General features: G+C 43.2%; 1 protein-coding gene across 2 annotated transcripts in view; it reads right to left on the reverse strand.

The window, feature by feature from the left end:
• Window positions 1-15,356, reverse strand: part of emid1 (EMI domain containing 1) — a 51,489-nt gene that overhangs the window by 2,271 nt on the left and 33,862 nt on the right. The window contains exons 4-15 of one of the 2 annotated variants that reach the window (XM_020101067.2): window positions 10,544-10,633; window positions 10,366-10,427; window positions 10,109-10,241; window positions 8,503-8,547; window positions 8,294-8,401; window positions 6,251-6,358; window positions 3,812-3,901; window positions 2,941-2,993; window positions 2,799-2,861; window positions 2,665-2,709; window positions 2,387-2,431; window positions 177-267 (exon numbers count right to left, since the gene is read on the reverse strand). In XM_020101067.2, coding sequence (XP_019956626.2) covers window positions 177-267; window positions 2,387-2,431; window positions 2,665-2,709; window positions 2,799-2,861; window positions 2,941-2,993; window positions 3,812-3,901; window positions 6,251-6,358; window positions 8,294-8,401; window positions 8,503-8,547; window positions 10,109-10,241; window positions 10,366-10,427; window positions 10,544-10,633 — 933 coding nt within the window. Of the gene's footprint in view, window positions 1-176; window positions 268-464; window positions 550-2,386; window positions 2,432-2,664; window positions 2,710-2,798; window positions 2,862-2,940; window positions 2,994-3,811; window positions 3,902-6,250; window positions 6,359-8,293; window positions 8,402-8,502; window positions 8,548-10,108; window positions 10,242-10,365; window positions 10,428-10,543; window positions 10,634-15,356 lie in introns of both variants that reach the window. The other variant, XM_020101068.2, reaches the window with a different exon arrangement.

Genomic DNA, 15,356 nt, shown 5'->3' on the forward strand with positions numbered 1-15,356 from the left:
ATTTCAGACATAAAACATATATTTCTAAAAAAAACATCTATTTGCCAGTGACCAGATCAACATTCAACAATCAGAAATGTTGCGCTTCTAACGCTTGATCAACATTCTTTAAATCTTGTCAATAAAAAAGTCAGTGAGGGCCGGCAGGACTGTGGGTGGGGATGTGTCAGTGTTACCTGGCCAGATGATAGCCTCCAGCAGTGTCACCCTGCGAGCCAGAAGCTCAAGGTCTGCCTGCAAGTCGTGGAACATCTGCAAGCTAACGTCCTATCAGAGAGCAGTGACAGGGGGGGCTGTGTGAGGGGGTGGAAACACCAGCCCGAGTCCTGGGGCTGCTCGTGACTGTTCCCACTCCCTGTCCCAGTACAGTGAGGTGCGGTGGGAGTTTGAGCACCCCCCCCCCCACGGCCCCCTCACATTTGACCCCTGCCTAAAGCTGACCCTGCCTCAGGCCTCCTACTCACCATGAATACCGATCATAGTCTCAAGGATTAAAACCCTCTCGGCTAAGATCTTCAGCGCCTCTCTGATCTGATGTATTCCGTCCCCCTGTGAAGATAGATACAGCCGTCAAGGTAAAGAGCACAAGCCGAAGAACTGCTCGCCAAGATGCAAGGCGTTTGTCTCAATACAGTTCAGCAGTTAGAAGGTTAAAACAGTCCACACATCTGCCCAGCTCTTCAGACACAATCTGCTCCCTGGATTTCTCTGTATCTCCCTCATTCTCTGGCCATGCTGCTGTATGAAGTCACTCTCTGTCATGCTGGGCTGGGCAGTGTCAGCATGCACATTACACACCAGCCTCACTTTGGTGACAGAACACAGGTGTATTACACCTCCATCATGCCATCTACATTCCTTTATGTCAGGTATTGCAGTTAAGCCAGGCAAGTATCATTCTTAACGCTGTAGTCACAAATGCTAACCAATCTTTAGCTGACAGAAGGAGCAGCATAGATTCAAATTTAATTCAGTTTGTTGTTAAAGGAGTCACACCTTCAAAAGCAACACAAGTAGTAGAACAAGAGAAGTAAAGAAGATGACGGAAATGGAAAGTATCAATGTTACAAAACAAAGCATGCAGAGGAAAGGCTGTAGGTGCCCAGGTGAGTGATTCCACTAGGAAATGCTCTGGCTAGTAAGACAAGGACATAATTCATGTCTGAAGAGAAAAGGCAAAGTTTCACTGACTCACAGCTGCATTTTTACATTTTTTAATGATGCAGGGATGACAACGTAGGCCGGGACAATATGGCCAAACGTTACATCAAGAATGTTTTTTTTCACAACTCAGATCACAATAAATGTTGCATTAATATTTCTTCGTCTAAAGACAGATTTTTGCTCAGTGTAAACAAGCAAAGTTGGAATAACAGCTCTGGGTTATACAACATACATCTCAGGCTTCAGTTTGTTGGATCGAAATCAAAAAAGAGAAACTTTGCCTTTTTTTCCTTTTTAACACAACAATGTTATTATACTGATTACATTCACATTGTAGTTGACTTTCACATCCAGAGAATAAAAGAAATTGTGCAGCACAAAAAGATAAAATCATGCAAGGTTGCATTGTGGGATTAAAGAGGATAGCTGTATCCACTCACATCAGAGCACCACACCTCTAAGCCCAACAGGACCCACCACTGACACATATGGAATGATTTGGCATATACATTTGTGGATCTTAAAAATCAATCAAATTGATTAGATGTAATACAGAATAGCTGAGATGGTGGTGATGGTTATTTTCTTATTTTATATTTGACTATATTCCACATTCTCTCACTCTGTCAGAGTTGGTGCGTGGTGTTGTTGCACGGTTGTTTTTTGTATTTCTATGTATATGCCAAAGTCAGATGCTGAAAAGGTGACTGTGAAAGGTAGCCATGGGGACAGCAGCTTGCAGAGGGAGTCAGACAGCTTTAGGGTCAAGAGGACAGTGTGGTGACAAGGGACAGCAGTCCAGAGCACACCCCAAGGACCAACAAAAACAAGAACACATTAACAGCACAACATTTCATACTTAAAATCACGAAGATAAACACAAATCACATATAATCAAACAAAAATCACCAATGAATAACAGACACTATACAACTATCAACAGGTCGGAAAGTATGGACTGAAGAGAAACTATCCTGCGATGAATGTTGTGGTTAGATTCATTAATAGATTAATTGCATTGCAAAGTGAACACATGATTACATAAATAAAAATATCTTACATTTAGATTGCTCTTGTTAAATGAGAGAGAGATAAAAGAAAAGTAAGGGTTAGAAAGACACAGAGAAAACATTAAAAACACAGCAGAGGAATCTTAAAACCTTTTGTTTAACTGACCCTTCTCTGTCACCATCATATGAACTATCACTAACTACTTTCTTACCGGCAAGCCCTTCTCTCCTGGCTCTCCCTTAGGACCTGGTGTTCCCTGTGAAGAGAGTTTAACAAAATTTAAAAAAACGAAGTTTACTGTGACTTCATAACACTAATAAATAAATGCAGTGCAGCAGTTTACACCAACAGGACGAGCTCTGAGGCTGTGGTGTCTCTGTGTAGTGCTGCTGGGTAGTGTCGTTTACAGAAATATAACCAGCTGTGACATGTGTTGATGTTTCACCCGTTGACTCAGGAAATAATCTTAACAGGATGGAGGTATCTTACCTGCTCGCCTCTGAAGCCCCTCTCTCCTGGGTAACCTAAAGGACCCTGAAAAACCAGAGGCATGTCTCAGAGTTTTGTTTACGGATGGAGGGTGAAATGCAGAAAACATGTTACAAAGCACTGAGTGCACTCACTCTATCCCCACGCTCTCCTTTTGGCCCCACAGGGCCCTGTGTTCCAGCAGCTCCAGATTTCCCCTGCATCGAGTCAAATTAGAAATTCAAAATGACAAGGAATTTTTTTTTTATAAATCAACTGTAATGTGAGGGAGCTTACATTCTGTCCCGGTGGACCAGGAGGTCCTACTGGGCCTTTGGGACCTGAGGGACCTGCAGAATAGACAGAGATATACATAGTAGCACAAAGTAACTTCACCCACTGAGAGGAGGTGCTGCTGCCTTTAACTGTTGTTTTCTTTTGCCAGGTTTCAGGTTACAACTTTATGGCTTTCAACATTGAAGGATGATTTGTGTTTGGTGCTCTGATTAAAATCAAACAGAAACTAGAAACCTCTGATAAAGTAAAATGAGACTTTAAAGGTTCAGTGTGTAGAATTTAGTGATACAGTATCTAGTGTTGAAGTTGCATGTTGCAGCTGAATACCTCTCACCTCACCCTCCCCTTCCAAACATGAAAAAGAACCTGAGGTAGCTTCAGTTGTCATAAAAACTCAAGGAGGTGTTTAAAGGTGTTTAGTTTGTCCAGTCTGGACTACTGTAAAAAACATGGTGGCCTCCGTAGAGAGGGTCCCCTCAATGTAAATATTTTAGTATTTAAATATAAAGGGGCTTTTCTAGGGTAAAGAAAACTACAATTCATACAATTTAGATGAAACAACTAGTGAAAACATCATGAGGATTATTCTACATTAAATTTCTGCCAATAGTTTCATTTCACCTAAATCTTACACACTGGACCTTTAAGTCCAAATTGCACTGGAAAAATTGAATTAAAAGTGTCAGCTAGAAAAACAGTATTCACTAGATAAAACTAGACTGTGAATTTACTGTATTATTGTACGTAAAGCATGACCACTATAAAAATATTTGTGTCTATGAATGAGAAGTTTGTCAAACACATCACAAACGTCCTGTGTGCAGTTAGTCACAGGTAAACACAATAAACAGCCAGATAAATAAACACTCACCGACAGGACCGGGGGGGCCCTGAGGTCCCTGAACGGGCGATCCTTGTGAGTCATGAAACGTGTTGGTGTAGAAGAGGTCTTTTCTACGAGCTGGAGGGGAAACAAAATGTCTGATTTTAATGGGATGTAGAAGCTGCAGTTAAGGAAAGTATTGCAAAAAGGATCTAAACTGATGTCTGTAATTTAGTGATAATAAAATTGGATCTTGAATAGTAATCAGTCTCTTTTTGTTGATTTTGTATTGTCCTTCAGGTCACTGACTTAAACCTCTATATGCTCCATACATTTGACGAGCAGCAAGGCTTGATTTGTATGTGCCTGAAAGAACGCAATGTATGAGAAGTGAACCTAAAGACTCCTGTGGAAAAATGCATTGTTCTCTAAGAACTGCTGAAGAAAGCTTATGTTTCACTTTTGTGTTTGTTGCTGTGTGAGCCTGCTGCCTTAAGCAACTTGTAAACTTTCTTTGTTGACCTAAAAGATCCTCTCAGGTTACTAATTCACAAATTAGATTCACCACTAGAGGACAGTGTTTTCCAACAAATACTCTTCTAACAAGTTCAACAGAGGAGTAAACTGAACTCAATAGTAAAATCTAAACCACTATTACAAGCAGATCAAACTTTCCTGCATGATTAATACAATTATGAATTGTTGCATTAAAACATTTGCATTACATATCCACATATCCACCATGTAAACACTGACCAGGCATACATGACTGCCTGACTAAAGAGAAAGGACAAGAGGAACAGAGTGTTGAGCGTGCGAGCTGTAGAGGAAGTGTGCGGCCATTGGGTCATTTTATACTGACAGGATACGCAGATCCAATCACAGCGTAACGCTTCAGGAGACACACAACGGAGGAGGAGGAGCCAGTAACATCCTCCAGCTGCCAGATCGCAGCACACTGCCAACAGATCAGGACCAGAGGTGACATCCAAACCAGAGCCGCCCCCCTCTGTGTCTGTGTCTATTTCTACACGCTCTCTTCATTTCCTGCACAGTGCGTGACATGAAAATGTGTGGAGGCACTAAAATCCTACTTTTTACACAACTGCACAGTCTCTTCACTGCTTTAAGTCCTGGCTGCTGCTGCTGGTTTCAAGGATCCTCTCCTGATCTGCAGAGGAGAATTCCATCCTCCTGATGCAGATGTAAAAGCCAAATAATCCTGTGTTTTCCAAAGGAAGCTCGGCACAGGACCCTCTAACCCCCCACCCCAGCCCCTGGTGCTCCCCGGTGTTACTTTGATGTGAAAGAAATGACCCACTATTGCCATGCCAAACTCTACGCACCCACAGAACCCCTGCCCACAGGAACCCAGTGCTTACAAACCTGTGCAGCACATACTGTTTCAACACAGTCAACACATGTTGACCTTGTACGAGCCGGTGCAGGCCCCCATCTGTCTCTCACCCCCCCCCCCCCCCCCCCCCCAGCTGTCTGAACGGCCTACATCTGGAAGTTGTTGAGTGACATCAGTGGTGGACAGGTTCTCATCCCAGCATGTGATGTCTGTGTCAATCTCAAAATGTCTCTGCCTCCATTTAATGCTGGCAGATAAACAATACGAAGCAAGTAGCAGTTAAAGGATTACCGTCATCCTGTCTGTTTCTCATTTCTCTTGTTTACCATTAGTCCTAAACCCTGTGAGAGCTCTCACGCAGCACGAGAAACCAAAATGCTGAGGTTGCTGAAGGCATATAAATATCAGTGGTGTCAAACTAGAAGTCCGCAAAAACCTACGTCATGCTGTTTCCCGAACAAAGGCTTTGAATTTGTGTACAAGTACTCGTGCTGGGTTCATGGAAAGATTATTTTGTTTGAACGTGGGATCACATTGTCTGGTTTAGCCATGAGGGAAATGTCTCCGTTCATGCACGAGGTGGTGAAATGATTGTCTGACATTGGTGTACTCTCCATCCAAGTTTGTGACCTTTGGGATACGTCCAGGTCCATAAAAGTGTGAGAATTCATAAGCTGTACAAAAGCAGCCTTCCCATTTTTGTGAACCAACAGAAAGAAAACAACAGTTGAATATAACAACCAGAAGCTGCTTACAGGTCTCGAGGAAAACACATTTGATTATTTGATAATTAAAGATCTGCAGATATGGATTTAGAAGAAGTGAGTTTAAAAGACCTCTTTTTGACCCTGCAATACATTGACAACCTGTCCAGGGTATACCCTGCCACTGGCACAATGTCACCTGGGATTGGCTCCAGCTCCCCCTCAAAGGATAAGTGGTATGAATAAACAGACGGGTGGACGGAAAGCATTACACACCCAAACTGCACTGGTGGCAGTGGTGTTGCCTTATAGGTTGTAGATTTTTTATCAGGATATATGGATGGACTACTGTTGCAAAGAGTGGTTTTAACTATTTGGTGTAGAGTGTGTGTCTGTATAAAGTCTATTGGGTGTCCAGGGTCTTACTGTTGTCTGGCTCTGGGATGTGGGCACTAGCTGGTGCTGGGGGCCCTGGAGGCCCAGGCGGCCCTGGTAGACCCCTGTCCCCTGGGAGTCCTGGTGGACCACGGGGACCTGAGGGAAGGGATGACACACACATCACTGCAGTGACAGACACACTGTGACTACATCTTCTGGAGAGGAAAAGCACAATGTCAGAGTAATAATAAATGACTGTGGGAGATGTGAGGATGTGAAGGATAAACTATGACGAAGAGCAGAGAGGAAACATATTAGAAAAAGTGCTGATTGAGACATTGTTATAGTGTGTGGTAGTAGTGTCTTTGTATGTGCATGTGCACATGTGGAGTAAAATCAGCAGCTGGACCGAAGAGGAGAAGCGAACTGGCCAACTCCTCTCTGTAATTAACGGGAGGGTGGGCTGGTGGGCTGGTGCTGGGAACTTACTCAGGGACACGGGAAAACTCAAATAAACACCATTACGCTCTGTAAAGTGTTACTGGCACCAGTTCATGGTAAATTAAATACTCCCAGCATACACGCTGCTGGCTTTAGTCCGTGCATGAACCAGTAACAGTCTGCCGCTGGTCCATGTGGGCCGATCACTGAAAGTGCCTCTCCTCCTCCAGCAGACAGGTTTATTTGAAGGTGGGAAAAAATGACCACGACTGCACCTGACCTCATTGTGTGGACGCTGCCACACTCACCATCTTCTGTTTATACACGGATGCAACTGACAATGGCACTCTGCTAATTATTACTCAGCAAGGTAATGTTAATGCAGCTCGGATTTGACACCTCCTCGGGCCGTTTTCACTTGGCCTCGATAAACACTGCAGCATGACCAGCTGTGTTTTGGCTGCATTGGAGAGATTGTAAGCTGCAATCTGCAGCAGAGCGGCTGAAATAGCCTGTTAAAGTGGCCTTTTAGTATATGTGACATATTTGAGAAAACAGTTTTGTGTTTTTTCCTGCAGAGTAATGGTTCCCTAGAGCAGCCGGGGGATACCCCGTCAAAATATGAATCACAGTCTGTAATTCAACTCTCCTGTAACTTATCAGGACTTATCATAATGTATAGTGTCACTTCTCCTAACATCACGAGTTGTTTTTTCCCCCCTTCCATCTTTCCCATGACCCAGGGCTAAAACCACATTTGTCTACATTTTGCTCTGACGTTGGACACGTTCCAATTCTGTGTTTGTCTTTGAAATGAAAAAAAAAAAAAAAATCTGCACAATAAGGAAAACACAGCTTTGGATGCAAGACATAGCTCTGGCTCTGGGTACTTATGAAGTAATGGATATAGAAAAAACAATAACACCACAGGCATATGGAAATCATAAGAACCTGGGATTTGTGTATATATAACTCATGTTCATTTCAGATTGAAGTCACATGGTGTGGGTTTGCAGTTAAACTCTTTCACTAAGTCTTTACCCAGCAGCAGGCACCGAGCAAGGGTCATATGTTGGCCTGAAAGGAGAGGCACTCCCTTCATGATTCTGAGCAGAGGAATAACAGCCGATAGTGAGAGCAGATGTTGTGACAAACGTATACCTCCATTGACTTTATTATCATTCAAGTCACAGCTGCCTGTGGATTTACTTTTTTACCCAACAGGTCATTTATTATTAGCACGTAGAGGGGTGAGCTCTAAATACATATACATGCATCTGTTTCTGTTCCGGTTGGTGGCCATGAGCAGCAGTGAGCACATGTTGGGGAGTTTAAAAACAAATATTTTTACTGCCCACTGAAACTGCACTTTTAGAAACATATGATTTTAAAAGCCAACCAGCACAATGGCCACATTCCAGTAAGTTACCAGCTCTGACATTTTCCGCAGGAGGGTCTGTGGGTTGTGTTGGTCACTACTGTCAAATTCAAATGTCTTGTTTTACAGACAAACAGCTAAGTGGATGGGCAAGTATACAACTGTCCTGCAGTGACGCACACAAAACTTTATGGACAAACTATGCCAACATCCAGACTCAGCTGTTTTCCACCAGTCATCTGTCTGGATTTATACTTTCAGTCGACTCTTACCTGCTGGTCCGTGGGATCCCTTTGATCCGGGGGTTCCAGATGGGCCCCTTGCCCCAGCCTCCCCCCGAGGCCCACTGGGACCTGGCAGACCCCGAGACCCTGACTTCCCTAAGAGGAGGAAAAAGTAAGTGAGTAATCATGGAGCCTTAACTGGTTTACATCTTAAATGGATTTACATTGACTAAAAGGCAACTATGATTACGACTTACCATCTCTGCCAGGAAGTCCATCTCTCCCCTTTTCACCCTGAGGACCTGTAATGAAAGCAGAGATGACTTAATTGAGAGATGCAGCTCTGTGAACAACATCTGGGCTCAAACCACTTGGAGAGGGAAAGGAAAATCCACTGAGGGATGAGCTGGAACTCTCTGATTTCACGTAATAGAGCAAAAAGAAGTGTCATTATTGTGTTTAAACTTAATTAAGCCTAATTCAAACTTCAGTTCCAAATTAATAAATTAACTTTGACTCAGCCAATAAATTCCTGAAAATGAAAATGTTTGTTTAGTGATTTCAGTTGGACCTTTAATAAAAAGTTCAACAAGAGCTCCGGCTACAGTGATGTGAGGAAGTGTCTCTTTATTAACGGGGAACACCACCTGTTGTACAAAGTGAATTCTGTTTGTAGGACCTGGGAAATACCACTACACAACTCTAAAATGTTTTGTGGAAGCTGAACAAGCTGTGTGAAATGAGCTAAAATGCATCAAGTGTTGTAATGTGGGTCAGCGTTGTTGAAAAGAAGGAACATGGAGTTAGAAAGAAATGATCTTAGCATGCTTCTCTCTGAGGCTGAAGGCTACATTAGCCTCTACAAGCATAGCATACCCGAATCTCAAACTTAACTGGTGACAGTCAAGTTGCATTTTAGGTATTATTCCCCTAAAAAAGTGAAATTTAAAAAAAAAATGCATTTAAAAGTTAACAAAGGGTGTGATTCCCTTGGGACCATGAATACACTCAACAAATCCCAGAGTGATTTGACCATTTGATTATGACATGATTCATCTCGTGTGCACTTTGGCCTGAGGGTGACACTAGTGGAATGATCCTATAGTGCCCAAGATGGAAAAAAGTGTATCCTCTGGGGAGAATGAATGCATCGGTTCATTTTCTTTTTGTTATCTGCACCTGTAACTTTTGGCACAACTCTTGTGCTCTGTTCAGTCATGATTAATGGCCACATAGCCCTGAAGTATAACGTGCACTATTTTTTTACCCTCCGTCATTTTTGTGTTTTATGTGTTCAAATTATGAATGTGAGTGTCCACATAAATTACACTATGGAGCATCCATGGTATGTACACTACTTTCTGCTAACAATCTAATGGATCGCATTTTACAGATACAAATTGATCACATCTGTTTATCGGAAAACATCAGCCAAAAACTTTGGAGTAATTTTGCATAGGGTGAAATATTATACGAAAGATAATATCACAACAAAATACCTTCTGATAGTTGTTTTGGTAGGACAGGTACCTTGTGCGGCATTGATTAACCTTTTAGCTGCACGAAAGTTTGTTCATTCAACTTCTTCGCTGCTAAGCTTGACACCATGAAAGGAGAGGACGCTCATGCTCCAAAGCGTTCACTTTTCACACAGCCACAGAGAGCTCACGGTGAGCAAAGTGCAAAAGGAAATGAAAAGTGTGTGCAGAGCAAGAAAAAAGATATGAGCAGAAGTGAGCAGGTGGAGGGGAAAAGGAGCTGTGAGAAGTGATTACTAACTCAATTATCAAAACCCTGGACTCCCTCAAAGGAAGCATACAGTATTTTTTAACTTATTCATACAAGACAGGGAAAAGTATCTACCTGCAGGTCCCTGCTCACCAGGGGCCCCCTGAGCAGGCGCAGCCCCAATTAGGGATGAGGCCTCTGGTGCAGTTCCTCCTTTACCCTGAGGGTGGCGATGCGATATGGAGGACGGGGCAGTGAGTAATTGGACCTGGTACAAGGAGACATAAAACAAGAGTGGCCACATAAAAATACATGCATGTTAATGCAGGACTGTGTTTGTCAGTGGTTAAGAAACTGTGGCTGAATGACTGACGTCGGACATCAACTGTTACCTTCACCTCCAGTGAGTTCAGCCTGTCACTCAGAGCTGTGATTCTGCTGCAGTTCAGACAATCTAAGAAAAACACAAAGTTTCTTGATTCACCTTCAGAAATCAGACACTTAAATATCATAATTTATAAAATCCTTTGTAAAATCAAAGTACAGCAGTAACATGTTCACAGTTCTTACTAGAGGTTGGTTCTGCTGTGCGTGCAGGCGGCCGGCGTAGCGTCGATGGTTTCCTCACTGCTTCCTGAGCCACAAGCTGGTTCCCTGCATCTGTAACAGATGATAAAGCGACAGGAAAAATTAAATTTCTGAACTTTAACTTTAGCTTTAACTTTAACATATTTCTTGACCTTGACAACTTTGAGAAAAGGTTCGGAAGTCTCTGTCTCCATCAGAGAATCAAATGGTAGGAATCACAGATTTATATAATTTACAAATTTAATTTAGGAAGTGTTCAGTTATGTTGTTATGTTGTTAACTGATAACTATTTGTCCACCACACTAATGAAATGAATTACATTTTTACACATCAATTGAATCTGTCAGAAATCCAAGATGATCTGATTTTACCTTCTTGAATGTAAAGAGTTAAAGTTTTTTCTATTATCAATTAATTGTATTTAATATCATTGGGGTTTGGAATATTAGTAAGACAAAGCAGGACCTTTGAAGACATTAACTTTGGTTCTAAAAATGATAATGTTTCACTCTGACATTTTATAGACAAAAAAATTATAGATTAATAATGGTTAATTTGCCGACAGAAAGAAGAAATGCAGTACTGAGGTGAATCATCTAAAATATCCCAGGAAGACTGTGGACATTAGTTTGAAGTCTGGACAGTAAGTGAAAGAAAGAGGCAAGAAAAAAACATTTGTCTAGGATTCTGATCAAACCTCCTCACAGTCATTGTCCATTGAAAGGCTGCAGGTGTATTATTACTGTTAATGTCATCACTACAGAGGCTGTGGGTTGTATGAAGAATTTTCACCAGAAATCTCTCTCTCTGTCAATGGGATGTCTTCCTCCAGGATAACTTCTTATTATTAGGCAAAAAGAGCTGATTAAAGGTTAACAACGTGTAGAGAAGACAGAAATGGAGATCAACAGTTGCAGATTTTGTCTCTGGCACACTTTCAAAAGAGAAAACATTGTGCACGCTGCATCTTTGCCAAGTTGCCTTCCTTTTACCTTGTTTCTTTATAGAGTATAAAATCGCAAGGCCTGGGAGAGAGGGCGTGTAAAAGACAAACAATAGTTTCCTTGTGCGTAGAGAACGGGCAGCCTCGGCTCACATTCTGTCTTGCCTTCACTTTATGAAGTGTGGGAGTTTGTGTCTCTGGACTGTGGATGTTTTGAATGGGCAGACTTTGGTGGAAATGCGAGACTGACTCCTTTGTCTGGCCCGGTCTGGCTCTGCTTGGCCCAGGTGCTCCTGATACAAATGAGGGGCCGGGTTCAGCACCTCATTAGTCGCCAGAATGCACGTCTTTCCATACAGTGGCCAGCAGCCACGGCCAACGCCAAGTGCTGCACTAAAAAGAAGCCGTGAAATAGCACCTGCAGCATCGAGGCTGGAGCAGGAGAGAGGCGTTCTTCTTAAACAGCCTCATTTGTTGTAAAAGCACATGTCACGATCTGCCTCTACTCACTGGAAAGGAACACGGAGAGCTTATTGTCACAAAGGAAAATAAAGGTTTGGGAATTTTAGACAGGAGAGCAAAGCGGGTCGAGCAATTACCCAGAGAGCAGGGAGAGCGAGAGAGGGCAAAGGAGGAGAATGAAAAGTACACAGAACACATGGTTTAGGGTAAATTGAGACCGCTCCAATAATTCCTCCTCCTCAACCTCTGTGCTCATGATTTCACTGTTTTGGGTTGAGGGCATTTCTCAGAGGATTACAAGTGTAGATGGATTCAAACCATGTAAGACCTGACACTGAAATGTTATGGCATGAGCTGGAGGTTGTAGAAAACGTTGGATAACAACATAAACCTGGCACGAGGATGTAGAGAACACACACTTTGAACCTGCTCGTCTGTACCACTCTGCTGTCCACTCGGGGAGGATGGCAAAGACAAAGAGAGAGGAGTGCATGTGCATGTAGTATGTGCACACTCTGGAGTTCGATGGCTGCATTCAATTACAAAGGGGCTCTGGATAGGAAATCTAGCTCTCGCCACTCCCCACCCGACGGCACCTCTTCTCCCTCAAGAGAAAAGAAAGTCTAAGTGCCAAGATCCCCTCACCCACACATGAGCTATTGTATGAAGCTTCAAGCCAGCGCTGGCACAAGGACAACTGTCTCCCACACACACCTCATACACACTCCCTCTGTCTGTTTTCCAACAACAAATTTCAAATCCTGCAGGGCCCCACTGATATTCTGCTTTCTCCAGTGACAGTGTCTGTTAATTACAAGGCCTATGGTGTGTGTGTGTGTGTGTGTGTGTGTGTCTGTCTAAGCTGTGTAAGGTAAAGCCTGAAGACTGAGGATGACTTTGATGCCTCAAGTGTTATGCATTGGTCCCTCGGCCAACAACAACATCATCACAGCTAGCGAACGCCCCCTGATGGACACGGTTCACCGTGTCCCACTCTTTGTTCTCAGTGGGCTAATTGCCCCAGTGGGGGAGTGAGGAGGGTGAGTGTCAAAGCAATGTGTGAATGTATTTGACCCACTGGCCCCGTGTTGCACTGGGCCCTAATCAGTGACTGAGTCAGAGCTCTTCATTAGAGAAATCTCCCCACAGAGAGTTCAGCCAGCCAGAGGCCGTCCTGACATCAGCTCTGTCTCTCGTTCCATTTCTCTCTGTCTCTCTCACACACACATACAAAGTTTAATTATCTGTGTATAAGCACTCTTTGACCAATATTTGCCCATGCTGGTGCCAAAATCTCACAGGAATACAAGAAAGATATGAGCGAAGGTCACAGAGAGAACCTTTTTCTGATCTTTGTGTGTTTGGGTGCAGGGGCATGAAGAGATTGTTTCTGCTTGAGCATGTGATGATCTGCTCCATATATTGTATGTGAAGGTATTTTGGTACGGAGGACATGGGGTTAGGACTTTAGAAAGGATTTGGATTTTGTAGAAAGTCTATTTTAGACTGAATTTATCATATTAAAGTTTATTATAGAGCTTTGGAGTCCTCCAAACATCTTTGTAAGCATGTAGCTGGTGGCTTTGGTTAGATACCAATGAAATTGTTTCCTGATATCTGGGCAACCCAGACAGGACTTTCTCTCTGACCACTAGCCTGTAAAATAAAAATAGATAAAAATACATTTAAAAAAACCTCTGAGACACCACAATTCAGTCAGCGGCAGATTGAATGTGAGCCAACATCCGAGTTATATTTTCACCAAGAGGGAACTGTACTTAAGAGGGACACCCTTAAAAACTGAACTGACTGCACTCAACGGAATCCAGCGTTTTCATTTTGGACTCCACAAAAGATTACGAAACTGCTACTATCGATAAATTATGTTATTATAGTAGCGGCTTTATTCCAAAGCTGTTATTATTGGCCTTAAACCCCACTTGGAGCAGTGCTGGTACCATCAGAGTGAGAGCCAAGTGCACAATGACCAGGACTGCAGCTGCACCACTCACTCTACATAAGGTGTATGTGCTCGAGTAGGGTTTTGCCTTTGTGTGTGTGATAAGTACACACTTGCACTGGTTGTATTATGAATAGGCCAAGGTCATTCCGTCAGTGATTCTCTCCCAGTGAAAATAAACCTCATGCCAAAAGCCCAGTTAGCTCTGCCAACCAGAGGCCTTTAAACACACAGCTCACACTCAGCGGCCTCATCCACCAAGCTCATCATTTATTGTTGTTTATTTATTCTCTACTTCTGCAGAAAGATTCAGCAGCATGCAGACAGGCTTTGTGAATGTACCAGTGACAGTTTTGTTGTTCTTTCATACGGTCTGCAGCAGAGTGGATGGATTTGTGAAGACAGGGCCGAGGCAGACGTTTGCTGCACGTCCACTAAAAGCTCATCCGGGCAGTGAAACTATGTTATGTCAAAGTTTGAAGTTCTTTTGGGGAAGAACAGCACAAGGCCTGGCAACAGCTGCACGCAAAACACACACACACACGCACGCACACACACACGCACACACACACGCACACACACACACACACACACACACACACACACACACACACACACACACACACAACGTAGCAAGCAGACACAGTAGAGTGCGAGGTCCTGATCCATCTCTGTCTGGTCAATTAGCTGAGCTCAGCGCTGCAGCATCATTAGCGACCAGGTGCTGACAGCCAACTAGGGGAGGCGTTTGTCTCCTTCTGCGCTTCCTGGGACGGACTGAAGACTGCAGCCTCTAGATGAACACACATACACAAACGCATGCACTCGCAAGCACGCACACACATGCATGCACGCACGCACGCACGCACACACACACACACTCCTCAAAATAAACCAAGCCAAGCAGAACAAGGTGGCTACTCGGAACATGTGTTTGCTGAGCTAATCATTTCTTGTGTCTACTTTTGATTCAGAGGGAGACAGATTGAGGTGATGTGAACCTGGTCTGGTTTCATTCTGCTCTCCTCCCTCTCACACTCTTTCTCTCTCTTTCCTCGTCTTATACTTAGACTTATAACCCAGTTATTGTGCAGAGCTGCAAAAGTACAGATGTCAAGAAAGACAGTGAGGTGCAGTGAGGTGTGCAGCTTTAAAATTTAGGAAAAATAAAGTGCTGGTATCAGAGCTGAGGTATTTCAGGGGACAGATCTGTGCATCCCTCTCTTCAACAGAAAAAACTTTCCACTGATGTTCTACTAAAATCAATCATTTACTTTAGTAAAGTGTATGAAAGCAGGATCATTAGCAGTTTCCACTTCCCATGCAGCTGATGGGTCTCAGTCTGGTCAGTGCAGGGCACTGCATCTGAACCTCAGTGTTTATTGTTCTTTCCCAGGGTTGCAGGTTTCCTTTATTAGGTGACTGACTT

The sequence above is a fragment of the Paralichthys olivaceus genome, chromosome 4 (assembly GCF_024713975.1).
Source record: "Paralichthys olivaceus isolate ysfri-2021 chromosome 4, ASM2471397v2, whole genome shotgun sequence".
Lineage (NCBI taxonomy): Eukaryota > Metazoa > Chordata > Actinopteri > Pleuronectiformes > Paralichthyidae > Paralichthys > Paralichthys olivaceus.